Raw genomic sequence first — 17,133 nt, forward strand, 5'->3', positions numbered from 1 at the left:
GAAGGATGATGCAGCAGTCACTTCTTCCATCCTAAGACATGCAGGTTTATGGACTGCAGGAGAGTTAGGCGCCTGCCTGCCTCTGCCTTAGTGTGTCTTGTGGGGCAGGGGCCTTTTTCCAGAACATCCTGCCATGGGGTTTCTTCTCTGTTCTTTAGGAGGTATCTGGTTATCCCCCAAAACCAGTCGCTGATTCATGGCATCCCCATGTGTGTCATAGTAGAACAGTGTTCCATAGGGATTTCCATGGCTGATTTTTGGAAGCAGATTGTCAGGCCTTTCTTTCGAGATGCCTTTGGGTGGACTTGAACCACCAACCTTCAGGTGTAGCTGATTTGCTTGGAGGAATGCCTGGCAGCTGCGTCACCCCAGCAGAGAGCCTTAAGTTTTCATATGCCCTTGGGATAGAGTTGGGTTGTGTGTGTTGCAAAGTGTGCCAGGAGGGGGTGTGTGTGTGTTTATAATAACAGGTGTTATTCCCCGAGAAAGCTTCGTTTCTGACTCGTTTGTGTGTGTGTTTATCAGAATGTACTTTGTTCATTTCAGCTTGAAAGGGGAAGCTTTGACAAAACCTGATCAATATTTTGCATGCCATGCATGAAGACCCAGACGTTAGAAGTTTCCTATTGTTGGGGAGAAGGAGGGAGTTGGGGTCCCTCCAGATTTATAGAAATCAATGTTCTCTGACAGAAGTTGGTTAGTTTTCCTGGGAAAGAAGTAGCAGGAACACTTTTTTTTTTTTACGATGAGTTGTTTTCTAACGAGAGCACTCTTTTTTGTCCCTTTGACTTTCAGTATTTGGCCATGGTGAGTGAGAACAACATATTAATGGGATTGGATCTCACAAAGTAACACAGCCTGGCTTCTTTTTGTTCATGTTTAATTATTAATTTGCTTTTTGCAGTCAAATTCATGTGCTGGACTCATTACTGAAGGTACCTCTTAATGCAGTAAGGGCTTCTCCCTGAACCTGACCCAGGAGGAAGGTCAGATAGATGTGGAATGTTAGACATGTCCATGCTAGGATCACAGATGTGTGATTTTCTAGCTAAACCAAGGTGGGGATGAGCATTTTAAAATAGAAGTAGCTGTACCAAGAGTGTAACGGTGAAGTGCTACGGCTGCTAACCAACAGGTCAGCAGTTCGAATCCACCAGGCACTCCTTGGAAACTCTATGGGGCAGTTCTGCTGTGTCTTGTAGGGTCGTTATGAGTCGTAATTGACTTGATGGCGGTGGGTTTTTTGGTCTGGTACCAAGAGCAGAAGAGGTGCAGGAAAAGATCTCTTTGACTAATAGCAGTAGAGGCAGCCATACCAGCCTTACTTCCAGTACAGGGCACTGGCCACTTGCTGTGTGCCCCTCAAATTGCAAATTGCTCACAATAAGGACAGTCTGTTACCTGCTGCCCAGTGGTAGTTTGTGGACATTGGAGCTTTTTGGGCTATTATGCTGCTTCCAGTTATGAGTCAAGCTGGGTGCTTATTTCCTTCTTAAAAGTCATTATGCTTTTTTGGGTTTTCAGGATGTAAATCATATTGCCAAGTGTAGATACTTCTTTTAGTGAAAACTAATAACACAGTTGCAGTTCATCTAAGCCAGTCTTTTCAGGTACTTTTTAAGCAAGCCAGTGAGATTAGAGGTAATAGAAAAAACTTGATGCAGATTCAAGGTTGTTATAGGGAGAGGCTGGCCTGTTGAGTGAGTTTAGGTGGACCTCAGTTGCTGCTCTTCTTTATCTAGATTGATCTTCCTTTCTTGATTTATTGTTTGGTAGTCCTTTCCCGCTAGTATTTTGTGGTGGTAGTGGTTGTTAGGAAACCCTGGTGCTGCAGTGGTTAAGTACCACAGCTGCTAACCAAAGGGTCAGCAATTCGAATCCGCCAGGCGCTCCTTGAAAACTCTATGGGACAGTTCTACTCTGTCCTATACGGTCGCTATGAGTCAGAATTGACTCGATGGCACTGGGTTTGGTTTTTTTTTTGGTAGTGGTTGTTAGCTACCATTGAATTGGCTCCCGACTCATGGTGACCCCATGCACAGTAGCACAAAATGTTGCCTGGTCCTGTGCTATACCCACGATTGTTGCAGATTGGTCTGTTGTGATCCATAGGGTTTCCAATTGGCTGATTTTCCGAAGTAGATCCCCAGGCCTCTCTTTCCTAACCCGCTTTAGCCTGGGAGCTCTGCTGAAACCCCTTCTGCATCATAGAAGCACACAAACCTCTGCTGACAGACAGATGGTTTTTGTGCGTGAGGTGAATTTGCCGGGAACCAAACCTTTGTCTCCTGTATGGCAGGCGAGAGTTCCACCACTGAACTGCCAACGCCCCCAGTTTGTGGGCGCGTACTGATTTTTCTTGCCCGAGGCAGCTCCCTTTAATTTTCAGTCATTCAGGCCATGTATTCTCATAAAGGTGTTCAAGCTAAAGTGATGCCTCCCTCGTATCCCCTTGGTATGTCCTCTGAGTCACTGCCATGGCTGCCTTAATCACTTGCAGGTTAAGCCCCTAGCATAGGACATATTCTGTATATGTGTTTGACCTAGTGTCTCATGTGCCACAGACGCTTAGAATTGAACCAAAAGAAAACCCTGCCAAACGTGTAGCCAGTTCTCTTTGAGTCCATGCGCAGACTGCCTCACTGTGCACACTAGCAACAGTTGTTTAAACTCCGCTTTTTTTTTTTTTTATGACCCGACAGAGGCGAGCAGTTGTGAATCTTTAACACAGAAGAAACAGAAATGGAAAAAGTAAGCCAAGCCTGGGTCCCCATACTCGGGGACGGGAGAGCTCTATAATCGAGGCGGAGAGGGTTGGGGAATTCAGGATTTGTGTGGGAGAAAAATTTCCTGCCTGGCGAGGAGAGCCAGAACTCTGAAAGGAGGCAGCCCCTTTATTGACTGTACCACTGGGATTTGTGCCTTGGTGGATTCTTCATATATTACAGTGAATTTAATTAAATACATTGTGATCCCAATTGAGGGTATTCTAATTAGCTGGGTCAGGAACAAATTATTCTCCCTCCTTCTCCAAATGAAAACATCTTCTGCTTGTTTCTGTGTGAAAAGCATGTCCTTGGCTGAATGACTTGCCCTGTGGAATCCTCATCTGCCCCTTTAGCCCCACCCCTCCTGCAGCTTTTTATTAAGCAGGTTCCAAGGGTAGAATTTAGGGAGGGCCTCTTGGGGGTTATGGCCAGCGGGGTCATGGGGTTGACAGTTATGTAGCAGAAAGACTGGGAAATAACCAGATGACATGGAGGTCCCAGAGGTCAGGAAAACCACCCCTACTGCCAGCTTCGGGTCCTTGTTGGCCCCAGGTCGGACAGCCTGGGAAGTAACAAGTGAGAACATAGATAATTTAATAAGAACACGATTTGTCACATGCAGGAAGATATCAGAAGACCCAGATTGTGAGCGGAAGTTTGGGGTAGGACGTAATCTTTATGAGCTAGGTATCCCTTAGAAACTGAGAAACAGCCTATACTGAGTTTTTTTTTTTTAGTGCCTTAGAAAATGAACTTGGAGGTCAAAACAAACTTGAAATTTTGAATTAAGCTTTGGCGCAAGCCTGTAAGAGTCCTAAATGTTCCCTATACCAACATCAGTGGAAGAGGCTGATGTTTTCTTTGTCCCTTTCTCTCTCATTTTCTTTTATTCGTTTCCCCACAATTTATACCCATTTCCTTTCCAAAATACCTCTCATGGCAGACACAAGAATTTGTGGTAGTACAGGAGATAGTAGTTGACAAATCTGATGAGCTCGAGTGTAGAGTGGTTTTGGAACATCTTGACCATATCAAATTTTTTTTTTTTTTTTTTAAAGCAGGGCTTCCCAGTATGATGTTTATTTCAAATCAGAATTTATAGGGTCCTATCACCCAAGGATTTGAGGACACAAGGCATTTGACATCTCAACTCCGTCCAACTCTTTTTGGCTGTGTTATCCCTCTCTTCTGGCCAGCTTGGAAATTGGAAACCCCAGCCATTTGGAATAGAAACCTCACATTCATGTTAAAGTTGTATGTTTAAGATTCAGTGCCTTATTGCAAGGAAACCCTGTTTCTTGGGGAGGTGATGGGGGTATGAGGTTAAGGCCTGAAGGGTTCTCACTCTGATTTCATGGTTTATGATGCCACCAGTATCCCTTCATAGAAGTTATTGCTTCAGATTCCATAGTTATTCTCCCTGTTATTTTTTATTGAGTCCGTTTTAGTTGAGGCTTTCTTAAATGTAATTCTTTTGGTCTTAGTGATCTAAGACAGAAGTTTCTGGCTCTTGTACAGGTCTCCTGCTCCTCAGACCAGGCTAAACTCTTGCTCCCAGGAATATCCTGGTAGAGTTTTTGGGTTTTGGAGGGCCTTGTGCACAGTCAGGGAGAATGAACTTTGGCAAAGCCCATCTTTTTCCTTTACATCCACTCTGTCAGACCCTTCTTTTCTGCAGGGACGCAGCCTCCAGAAAGCATTGTTTTGGCATGTCCCCTCCTCCTGAAATCGTCTGCAAGGAGGTTTATCTTGGAGGAGACAAATTAAAGATAAACCATTTTTTTAAGTCAGATCAAATTTATTTCAAGAAAAGTAGCTTTTTATTAGTTGCAGTAATTTCTTTAACACTTACCATTGAGTTTGCTAGTTCTTCAAACTCCCTCTGGTTGTGAAATTGTTCTGGGACAGCTGTTACTTGCGAGGATTTTATTTTGTTCTAAGGTTCTGCATGTTGAGTGTGTTTAATAATCCATTTTGGGGGAAAAAGGAGATTTTCCTCCGTAGGGTGCACATGAAGCCCTTAGCATTCTCACCTGCAAGATGACTCCAGAGCAGACTTTCTCTGTGAGTTTATATCATTGAGGGTCTCTCTCTTCCTTCAATGATTCTTCTACAGCACTTGGTAGGTACGTTCATGTTTCTTCTTCAAAGAAGGTGCGAACATGCTTCTGGATTTTTCACACCTTTTCAGTGAATGTGGGATGTGCGTGTGTGAACACATGAGCCTCAGAACAGTGTCATCAGATAGAAGCACTTATGGGATAACTCTTTTACTTCTGACGTTCCACAGAGTGTAGGGCATTCTAACTGGTCTACCCACCCAGTGTCTTGCATTATATGTTTGACAAGAAAGATATCCAAGCAGGATCAGAAATGGTTATCAAAGCATGGACACCAAACAGAACCATGTGGGTCAGGGATAAGGCAAGTGTCACAAAGCAGTTGCCAAGCATAATGCAGCTCAGGCCACTAGAGGTGAGGGTGGGTGACGAGGGGGACAAGGGAAGGACAGATAAAGACATGAGCACATAAAACATTAAATTATATGACTTTCCTTTTCCAAAAGGCTGTTGGGTAGTGTGGTAGGTTCTAATTCTCTCTTTCCCACTAATAGCCTGGTGACCTTGGGTCAGTCACTGAAGTTTTTTGGGCTAGTTTCCCCTGCTTCATATGCACCCAACAGAAAAATTCCCTCTTCTCCCAAAATGGGTCATTTGAAATGAAGGAGATGGCCTTTCTATAGCTGGAGCATGCCAATTCCCTTACTGTTAGTAAAGTTGTGTGTATATGCACAAAAAGGAGTCCATAGCTTTCACCATATTCTCAAAAAGGCCCAAAACATTTATCAGTGTTGCTCTTGGATAATCTTTAAGTCTTCTTTTTCTAGTCTGGGAGCTGCTGACTTTTTCCATGACTGCTGCTCATCTTGCATTCCTAACTTTGATCCTACGAGGTCCTGCTTCTGGTTGGTTCTTGGGCTTCCGTGTTCTGGAATCTGAGTACTGTGTCTACACAAACACTACAGAGAGTGTACTTTTGACCATCTGATGCACTATGCCAAATGACCTTGAGTTACTGACAGGGAACTGGTCTGAAGCAATTTATTTTTCTGTTATTTTTTAACCCAGGGAAAACTCTAATTTTGGGTTCTCCTGATAGACAGTAGTTTTCTAAATTTAAAAATTAAAACATAAATCTTGAGTTGTCTTTCTTGTGAAAAAGTCAGACAGCAACTTTGGCTCTGTCTTACTGACATAGGGTGCCGTACAGGTAGGGTAACCATGTAGTTTATCATCTAAAATGGGTTGGCAAACTTTTTAGGCTTTGCAGATCATATAGTCTCTGTCATGACTATTTAGCTCAGGTGTTGTATGTAACGTGAAAGCAGCTATAGATAATATGTAAATGAATACACATGGCTGTATCCCAGTAAAACTTTATTTAAAAAAGCAGACAGTTAATCAGATGTGGCCCTTAGGCTGTAGTTTTCTGACCCCAATCTAAATGAAACAGGGCACTTTGGAGAGTGAAAGGTGGGACCTTTAATAATTTTGCCAGTTGACCCAGCAGTATTATCATCACTCTGAAAAACCCACCTGGCAGGGGATGTTTGGGGGAGACAGGAATGTGCATCCGTGTGGTGCTTGTCTTCAAAGAATGGGTGCATTGGGAAAAACAACCCCTTTACGAAGCCTTATAATCAACAGCTATCTCCTTTGACTTTGGAGATGTGGCTGCGACCATGGTGGCGTGGGCTTCGTGGTGGTGGCGGCGGGCTTCGAGCGGCTCACCCAAGGTGTGTCCCTGTCCTTCGTCCCTCACAGCATCTGCAGCAGCACGAGAGTGGTGTCGAGGGAGAGAGCTGTTACTACCACTGTGTCCTGTGCAACTACTCCACCAAGGCCAAGCTCAACCTCATCCAGCATGTGCGGTCCATGAAGCACCAGCGCAGCGAGAGCTTGCGCAAGCTGCAGCGGCTGCAGAAGGGTCTTCCCGAGGAGGACGAGGACCTGGGGCAGATCTTCACCATCCGCAGGTGCCCCTCCACCGATCCAGGTGAGTGGCTTGTTGGGCTCGGAGACCAGGGCGTCTGGGTGTTCACCTCCAGGAGGCCTCCTGAGGGCTTTGGCTTGAGAAAGACATTGGTGTCACACTGGTCCTTGTGTCCATTCTGTACTTCAGGTGACCCTTGTGTTCTGGTGGATTGTTTTTTAGTTTGTTTTTAAGGAATTTAGCACAGCTTTTATTCAGAATACTGGGTGTATGCTCAGCCTTAAGGAAGTCTCAAGCCACTAGCCTCATGAGCAAGCCAACAGATGTTTTTCTCCCCATCCTGAAATTCCTCTCGTATATATTCAAGATTCAATTTATTGGTTCAAATGCACCTAAAGCAAATGTTAAATTATATCTGGCACAGCATTAAGAGTAGGCAGTTTGTGGCCTTAAAGTCTTGTTGGTAAAAATGAACTTGAGACAGGATCAAAACAAAAAGAGTTTATTTTTTTTAAATTGTATTTAAGAATGACCCCAGTTGTTCATGGGTCAGTGGTGCCTCCCAAGGAGAGTAGAGTCCATCGGTGCAAACTTGCCCAGCATCCACCCCCCATCTGCCATCTTGTTCATAGTCACCCTTTTTCTGCACCTCCTTTTTTCCTCTTTGTGAGTCCTATCCCCATTGGGATCCCACTTGGTAGACTCACACTCTTTCTTCTATTTTTTCTGTCTTCAGACCCTTTCTCTTCACTTGTAGGCACCAGTTTCTTGCCTCTTTCAAAGCAATAAAAACAAAAGAGTCACTTAATCATCTGTCTCCCCACCTCCATAAAATCTTCTTTTCCTCTCAAAATTCTTGACAGAATAATCTATATGGCTCATTTCTAGTCCGCCCCTCTTCCACCACGGCCTGTTTGCTCCCATCAGCAAACCACCCTTGTCAAGTTCACTTTGACCTTGTTTTTGCCCAAGGTAGTGGCTACTTGCCATCTTTATTCTTTTCTAACTTTCTGCAGCATTTGAAATTGTGTTGCCCGTTCTGTTCTTGAAGTGTCTTTCCTTGGCTTCCAAGGCATCTTTCTCTGTTTTCCTACTTGCCTTGACCATTGTCTGCGTCCATCCCTGGTGCTTTGTCCTCAGCCTGCCCCACTGGCCAGTGTCACCCAGGCTTGAGTCCCTGGCCCTAGGCTCCCAGCCTCTTAAAGTTTTGTCTCTGGGTGTTGTCAGATGTCATTGAAACAGCTTCTTGGACTTCTTGGTTGATGCCATCTCAGTTACTGAACTCATCGACACTGAATTCTCTATCCTACCCACCAAACTTACCTTTCCTTCTGACTGCCTGTCTTGTTTAACGGCCTGACCCCGCCAGACACTTGGCCCTTCCTCATCCCTCCGTCTCTTGCAGCACCCTCTCAGCTATTGAGCTCTTGTGGCCATGTGGGGTTTTTAATCTTAATGTTATCAAATCATACACTTTTATAGTTTTCAAAGGCAAAAAGTTACATAAACCTTATTACAAAAAATGGCATACCCCTGCCCCATCCCATCCACAGGGGAATGGCTTTCGACTTTTAGTTGCTTCTTTGGATACTTAATTTCCACATTTCTTAATATGCCTCTGCTATTTTTTTATTTAAAAAAGGCTTAGGCGTTATCTATTGGTTTTCTGCTCTGGAAGATGAGAATTTCACTCTTGTGCCATTGTACAAACCCACCTACTGGCACTTAACACACCCCACCCCTCCACACACTCATGCACACTCAGCTGTCACACACCACCCACAAACTCAGACATTGCATCCTGCTCACACCCCATAGCTGGCACACACACACCTCACCCACATCCCATACACACATGCACACACTCATAAATATGCATACACCATACCCACACCCCACCCATAAATACAGACTCTACCCATAAACTTACCAGACACCACATCCGCATGCCCCTATACACTTCACACATGTATGCCGCACACACAGACCCACAGACGCTACACCTGCACGCACCTAATACCTAATGCATGTACACACACTCACCCCATTTACCCCACTCACACTCCTCCACTCATAGTCCTCCATTCTCCCCAGCCCCACTACACACTGAATCTTTCCCTCCCTCCATTTTCCATTATGGTTAAATAATAATTTGGGGTTATATTAATATTCAGTGTTTTCATTATTATAACTCTATAAATATATATAATATAAATATTAGTCACAGCTGAGCCATGTAGACTTTCATAATTTCATTTACCTTCTTGTACAACTTTTTGTTTTCCCTGGTTTTCTTGGTACCTATGATTAATTCACGGCTAGGCCTTTGCCCAGCGTAGACGTTTTTTTCTCTGAGTGGTCCGATGTGTCAGGTTTTCTGTCCACTTCATTTCCTCCTAGATGAGTCCTCCCTGAGCCCCCTGGGTCCCCTTTGTCCACCTGCTTCAGTTCTGATTACTGAAGTGTTCCTTATTTCTCTTCTCCATAGAAATGGAAATGGAATTTCTCTCTCAAGCTAGACTTTCTTTCCAGTGTTAGCTTTTGCCTAAATGACAGGACTTACCAAGATTTAAGAATGCTTTCCCCTGTTAGAGTAGTCAAGGGTGTCCCTTTCTCTCATAGTGGGAGGGCATGTCCTCCTGAGAGTCAGTACGAATGGTTAGGAAAGTTGGTTGAGTCACCAGGACAATTTCGTCACCTCCAGGTTACTGCAGGATTATTCCTCCCCATGTGTTTTTCAAACGCCTCTTCCAGTTTAATTGTAAATGCCTTCATCTGTGGGGCTCCTGCTTCCTCTCTGACCCTGTCCCTCTGTGTGTATGCTCTCAGGAGCAAGGGGTGGGCTGGGCCCTCATGGACTTGCTTCTGTGCCCAAGGACAGAGACCACTGTGGCCTCTGGCTGTGAGAGGACTCTGTTCCCTCCCTGGTGTTTGGCCTCTGTTTGATCCTGCCACTCCCGGTTACTTCGCTGTTGGGTCATTTCCTTCTACCCTTATACCTGGGCCTATTTATTTCAGGGCAGCTTTTCTTTTTTTTTCTTTCAGCTCTACATACGTCATTGTTTTAATCTTCTGTTAAAAGCCGGCCCCTTTAGCCCCTCAATTCTTTCTTTCACTCTGCTCAGAATTCCCTTTTTATTAATGAGGTGCCCCAAACTAAATAGTGTACAGCTGCCATTTCACCCGGGGTCTATGGACTGGAACAAACAGTTCCCTGTTTTATAATGTAATACTCCTATTTATGCAGTCCGCTCTGGAATTGCTTTCTTACACCATTGCCTTCTGGGTTCCTCTCATTTAATGCATATTAGAATTTTTTTTCCCCCTGAAGTATATGAGCAACTTTAGTCGCGATAATAGACTTCTTTTCCGTATTTTGAAATCCTTTTGTATCGTCTTTGGCTTGGAGTCGTGTTGCATTTCTGCACACCCCCACCCCTCCTTCCATCCACCTTCCCTACTCCAGTTAAGTTTGTTGTTTGCTGATGATAAAAGGTTCACACTGATAAGGAATATTCATATTGACATTAACAGTAACTCACTTCTGTTTTAGAAACCCTTTTAAGAAAACTCACCTTAAAATATATCCTCCCTTCCACCAGCGACTGGCTTTTAAAAAACTTCTTGAAAGAATGTCTTAAAGAAGGGGGACACTGTGGGCCTGGTAAAATTGATAAGTTCGTCAACTTCAGATTTTATAAGTAAAGACGTTATAAAATATTACCAATTTTCTCCTCTCTTAACATAAAGATCAAGACATTATTCTTCTGCCAGACATGCCATTCCTGCGGCAAAGGAAGTGCCAGGGGTGTTTGAGCACCTTTTAGGGACCCCGACTAACCTGGTTCTAAGCCACACGTAGACGGTTGTGCTACCTGGAGTCTGTTATACTGGTATTCTGTCATCATTTAGTTCTCCTCTTTTGTCTGCATACCACAAAGTTTTATAGAAAATCCATTAGAAGGAACACATTTTCCTGTTTTTGAGCTCAGTACCTCATTCCTGAGTCTCATACCACCTTTGAGAGTTATCAAGATTTCCCTTATTGAGTCTGATGGAGTAGACTTTAGAATATTACCTGTTGATGACAAAAAAACTCTTCAAATTTTACTTGTTACTTAAATCACATTTGACAATCAGTTGTGTTCACCACATAGGCTGCAAACCCATGCGAATGTGTAAATCCAGAGGTAGAAGAAACTGCGAGGTTCTCCTCCCTCCTTCAGGATACCTGCCGCTGGCCACATAACTCTTGGTGAGGCCTCATGGCCAAACGCAGAACATCTAGATCCTGCCCTGTGCCAAAGTGGACAGCCTTGGCTGCCAGGCAAAAAAAAAAAAAAATCCAAACCCATTGCCATTGAGTCAATTCTGACTCATAGCAACCTTGCAGAACAGAGTAGAACTGCCCCTTGGGGTTGGCTGCCAGGCAAGGTGCTAATAATTAGGTAGAGCTTTACCCTCATCAGTGGGCAGGCAGAATCCCTGTACTGGTCTGTCTTTAGCCTAGTGTGGTGGTCTCCCTTGTTACGCTTTTCACACTAGACACACATGTGCACACAGGTGTACACACACACACACACGTGCACACAGGTGTACACACACACACACACACACAGTGAGCCTTGCCATTTTAAAAATGGCTGGGAAATACACATCTCAGAAAAAGTAAGGTAACCAGGTGGCTTTTTTTTTTCCCCTCCTTTCTTGCATTTTTTTTTTTTTTTAATTGCAACCTCGACTTTTGAGTATTGACGAGTATATTTCCTGCAAGACCAAATGGCCTCCTGACATCGTAGGGATTGAGTCTTATATCACACCCACCCGCAGAGCTAGAAGAAAGCCCGCTGTCGCTGAAGCACTAGGCTGTGTCTCTCACTCGTTGGCATCAGCTGTTGGCTTCCCCTTAGCTCACCAAAAGCTCTTGAAAGCTCTTATAGGTGGGTCATGTGTAGGATCAGCTTCCCTGTTTGCTTATTAAAAAGGCCTTTCTGGCTCCCGGGTGAAACTGTAGTTAATTTCACTCTATCAGGGCCCTGGGCTGCGGAAGACAAGGGGCCCTTTGTGTGTCTGCTATCAACCCTCCTCTTCCACCTCCCCCTCTGATTTTCTCTCTTACCTTGCCTTTCACCACTTTTTCTTTCATGTAGACACGAATCTCTAAGTTTTTTATGAATTAATTAAATTTAATGATACTTTGTTGAGGACCTACTATGCACAAGAAATTTGTTGGGGTTCGTAGCTGATGTCTTCTCTCAGCTCTTGGCATGGATACATTAACATGCGGTTATCACACCAGCTCAGGTATTTGAGGTACTCTGATGGTGACTCAGTTTACACAGGGCACACTCATGCTGAGTTTAAGGAATATTTTGCTTGGAGCAGAAGACTGCGCCCCCCTTCACTGACATCTTTGGCACTCTAGGTCATGAATTCCTGGTGCTAGGGAGGTGGAGGCTTCTTTCCAGGTAACAGTGCGGTTTTAGTGACAGCCTTTCCCAAAACACTCATGGGCTTGACTGATGGATCATTTTTGTAGACCAGGTTTCAGAGAGAGGTCTGGTTAAGTCTTCAGCCTAAGAGAACAAGAAAGCATACAGCCTTCAGCTTTCTTATTTGGTTTTGTTTTTATTTTTCAAAATTGGCATAAGGCTACCCTTTAAATATGAAGTACATCTTTTTTGTAAATAGCTAAATTAAACATGGAATTTCAGTATAATTTTTCTCATAACACTAAAATATTTTGTGGCCGGTTCTGTAATTTTGAAGCATTGTTTTTGCAAAACCAACATACCTATGCTCTTTCTTTTTTCCTTTTTATTGTATGTTTTGTTGACAGGGCTTGGGGTGGGCATAGGAATAAAGTATTTCTGACTCAAAAAGTTAAATGTAAAAGCGCATCAGAACAAGTTGGGATGGCTGAAATTTTAAACACTTATGGGGGAATGGAGAAAATACGAACTTTCTCTGTTATAAACGCATTCCCTGATGAAAGACTATTTGGACAAGGATTGTAAATTTCAGCTGGCTTTTTAGAAAGATGCTTTACGATGCAAGGATAAAGAGAGATCACTATGTATCGATATGAGAAGAGAATATAATATTGTTAAGTGAAAAATGGAGTTTACAGAATAGCATACAGCTTGCTTCTGGTTTCTTAAAACTGTGTTTCTTACGGCTTTTGGAGGAACCATCATAAGCAAAGAGTTTGTCATTTGTGTATCTGACTGTTTCATGGCTGGGATATATGTATATGGAATCTAGTACAGCGACAGACACATAGCAAGAACTCACATATTGGTTGTGCTTGATGGTGTAGACATTAGCAACATGGCTAACAATATACCAAGAAGTAAGTCTGGATATGTCTTTTGTTGACGGAGGTGGTTTGCTATTTGTTGGTGTCTAAGACATACATACGTATGTGTTTTGCATCTCCATAGAGAGGACAGGAGGAGCTCGCAGGGTGTACACTGTCTTGTTTTTCTGTTGGAACAGAGTCTTGATTTGCCTTAATTAGTCCTCTAACAATCTACAAAGGTCAGTGCCAATTGCCTGTTCATTTACATTTGTAATTGTGATGGCTTCTGATTACATATTCCTTGTCTTAGTCCTTCCTCTAAGTACATACTAGTGTGTCCTCCCTTCTCCCACACCAAACACACACACACACATACTCACACACACACACCCTGCAAAGCAGTGTGAAAGCAGAGGATCTCACCCCTCACACAAGAAACCTTTGTGGTGAGGGCCCAGCCTTCACTGGAACTTCAGGGCCTGTTAGGGAAAGCCATCTTGGAGAGGCTGTTGCTTCTAAGTTAGGGATATAATGAAGCCAGAGCCAGGGAAATTACGTCGATACCAGGCAAGAAATCTGAGAGCCATTATCTAGGAGCCTTCTAGAACTGGGTAATTAAGGGCAATTAAACTTTTCTGCTTGTGCTCTGCAAAATATGCTAATGACCTGGTCTGTTACAAGGTGGACAGTATTGTTTTGCTGCTGTCAGACACTGCTGGTCTGGAATGGTCCCTCTGGAGAGCATGTGACATTGCCGGGATGGTCACTTGGGCAGTATGTCCAGTCTGTGACTTGCCACCTAACCTCCTGATGCTCTTTGCCTGCTCTAGGAGAGCTGGGCATCTGCACCAGGACGTGGGACTCTTAGAGATGATCTGGGACCTGGCTGCAGAAACCTGTGTTGCAAAGATTTGAACTCCTTCATCCTTTCATAAATACGACATCCACTGTTCACTAGCTGCTTTAGTTTTATGGGGTAATCGAAGCTACCTGTTCTTGCTTTATCTCATCATATAAAACAGAACAAGGTGGGACAGTGCACCAGCTAGACATTGCTGTGCCAGTTAGCCCGGTCTTCCATGCTGTCCCCACAGGTGGGTGCCAGTATGTGCCCTCATACCACACAGCACGGCCCACTTGAGAGGCAGCAGCCCAGTGGCCACTCCATACAAGGAAGAGTGCTATCAGGTAGACAGCAAAGAAAAGGGAAAGGTACCTGCTGGTGGTAATTAGTGTACTGGAATTAGGAGAGACACTGTATGTGCCTTGTGAAGTGACCATTGGGGGATCCCCAATTTAAGGATGTAAATGGGCCAGAAGACCCCAGTTGGTGAATCGGAGACTTGGGACCCTTGAGGAGAGCTGTAGAATGACATGCCACAGCGAGTCACAATGTGGTGAAACCTTTTATCGCTAAAAGATCCCAAGTCACTTTTGAAAGAAGCATCCAAGGAACTTGACATTTTGAGGCTTGACTGGAAAGTGAAAGGTGCTAATGAGTAGGTGCTTGGCCAGACAGGGGATTAGGGGTGCGTACCTGGATTTTATTGGAGAGGAGGGAGCCTGTGATGACAGTAACTGTGGCAGGAAGCAGTGTTCATCATTGCCCGTCCTCTGTCAGATGTGCAGACCTCTCCCGTACTGATCCCTTATCCCAGCCTTGTCCTTGACTTTGGTAGGGGGCCAGGGAGGAAAATAGGGCATCCTCTCATCGCTTACAGAAATAGCTCAAAGGTTTTTTTCTCACACTTAGAGATGTTAAGGAACCCCCTTCTAGCTGTGACCCAATTATGAGAATTGTAGTCCCAAACGAGCTTTCAAACTTTTACTAGCAGAGGAATATTTCGAGACCTTCCAAATCAGTATAAATACTGCCCACACTTCCCTGGTTCCTGGGTTTCCAGATGTTCTGTCAGCCTGTCGAGTAAGGTAGCCACATGCAGCTATTTAAGTTTGGATGAATTAAAAATAAGTAAAAATTAAAAATTCATTTTCTCTGTCTAGTCATATGTGGCTTGAGGCTACCACAGTGATGTCTGGAACAGTTCCATCATTCATCAGGACGAAAGTAATTTTGGATAATGTATTAGTTTCCTAGGGTTGCTATAACAAATACCACAAACTGGACGACTTTAAACAACAGATGTTTATTCTCTTACAGTTCTGAGGACCAGAAGTACGAAATCAAGGTGTTGGCAGCAGTGGTCCCTTCTGGAGCCATCTGTCCCATGCTTCTCTCTCCTAACTTCTGGTAGTTGGCAGAAAACGCTGGGGTTCCTTGGTTTATAGACACATGACTCCACTTTTGCCTCTGTCTTCACATGACATTGTTCCCTCTCTGTGTGTCTGTCTTTTCTCTTCTGATAAGGTCGCCAGTCATTGGATTTAGGGCCACTCTAATCCAGTATGACTTCATCTTAATTTAACTAATTATATCCATAAAGAGTCTCTTTCCAAATACAGTCACATTTTTAGGTTCTGGGTGGGCCTGAATTTTGGGGAAATGCTGTTCTACCCAGTATGAACAGCACAGGTCTAGGTTCCTCAGTGGAATCCCTTGGATTTCTTATAGGCCCAGGCTGAGTTTGGGCAGCATTCCCCATAATCTTCAACTTCCATTTTAAAGAAGTCTGTTACTCACCAGCCACATGCTTTCCTGCACCCTGGGTGTGTTGTATCCTTTGTTGCCTTTCCGTCTCTCTTTCGGCATCCTTTTACCAGTTTCTCTCAGTTTAGGAGAAATACATTTTCAAATAGGCATTTCATTTTGGTTTTGCTACTTGATCCTTATTCCATTAGCAATTATGAGGGAGTTTGAAAAGTCTTTGTAAAGATGTATTTTTCTGAGGGGATCTTAAAGGATTTTTCATAGCTTTATACCTCAAATCTATCTTGAGACATTTTGTGTATATGTTAATAAAAAAAGCAGTTCTTACTGCCTTTAAAGGCCCCTGACCTCTCCTCTAATTAGAATATGAAAAAATGGACTGTCTCACATAATATGATTCTTTTGGAACAAGCCTGTCTGTTGTTTTTACCCAAAATTCAATCCTAACTTTTCATCGTTTTATAAAGTCAAAGAAGCATTTGTGCATTTTTCTTTCACTGTTGCCATTGTTTTGGATTTCCGTACTTAGAGCACAGTTTTCCTTTACAGACTTTCTGATATCGGAGGCCAGATTATCGTTTCTTTTTCCATAGCTGTTTTGGGTATGGAAGCAGGGAACTCCTTCTGCTGGACTTAGAGGAGAAGGGAAGTGATGGAGACCCTGGATGTAGCCTTCTGGAAGTGTTCTCAGTGGCTTGCCGGCCCTTTGCAGCTTTCCGCTCTCTGCACATGATTCTTGATGCTGAACCTTTGCATGGAAAGAAACAGAACGGGCTTCTTGAAGGGGATTCCACAAAAAGCCAGAGGTGCTCAAAGAAACTTGCCAGGGCAGGTAAGGGGTCAGAACATTCTGTTGGCTGAGCCCATTTCACCATGAGTCTTTTTCTCGCCTGTCGTGGCACAGCATCCACTCAAACCTCCCTACTGGTAAACTGCAAGGGAAGAGCCAAGCCCCAAAGAAGGGGGTACATTCTTTGGCCTGAGTAATTTGACAGTCTTAGGATCAATAAGATTTGCCCCCACTGAGGGTGCTCTGGTAGCTGCAGTGCATTAGGCTTGTGTGCGACTGATTGATAGTAATAGTGATTCCTCTTGCCCATTTGTGCTTTTAAGGACTAAGCAAAACTTATTGGATTTGTGGATGCTGTTTGATAAGCCTGGTTTTTTTGGCTCAGGTTGGGTGAAATGTCCCCCAGAGCCTTACTGTGTTCTACGACCTGTTATGGTGTAGAATTCTATATGGTGTGAATTGGTTGGGCTTCCATCCAAAGGATTTTAGTTGCTGGAAGTACCTGCAGGACTTGTTATTCCTCGGTTTTACCTTACCCTGTGTCAAATACTCCAGGCCTGACGTTATATAAAGGTTCCAGTGTGTAAGTTTTTACCATTAATTAGTTTTCTTCAGGGCCTGTCCCATGTGTGTCTATAATGCAGGTACGTCCCGTTCCCAGCCCTGGCCTTTC

The 17,133-nt window shown here is 43.8% G+C and overlaps 1 protein-coding gene across 9 annotated transcripts in view; it reads left to right on the forward strand.

The window, feature by feature from the left end:
* The window catches only part of ZFHX3 (zinc finger homeobox 3), a 701,029-nt gene that overhangs the window by 590,795 nt on the left and 93,101 nt on the right, over positions 1-17,133 (forward strand). For all 9 annotated transcript variants that reach the window (XM_049864644.1, XM_049864650.1, XM_049864646.1 and 6 more), the window contains one exon: positions 6,593-6,824. In XM_049864644.1, coding sequence (XP_049720601.1) covers positions 6,593-6,824 — 232 coding nt within the window. The remainder of the gene's footprint in view (positions 1-6,592; positions 6,825-17,133) is intronic.

This window comes from Elephas maximus, chromosome 21 (genome assembly GCF_024166365.1).
Source record: "Elephas maximus indicus isolate mEleMax1 chromosome 21, mEleMax1 primary haplotype, whole genome shotgun sequence".
In the NCBI taxonomy this organism is placed as follows: domain Eukaryota; kingdom Metazoa; phylum Chordata; class Mammalia; order Proboscidea; family Elephantidae; genus Elephas; species Elephas maximus.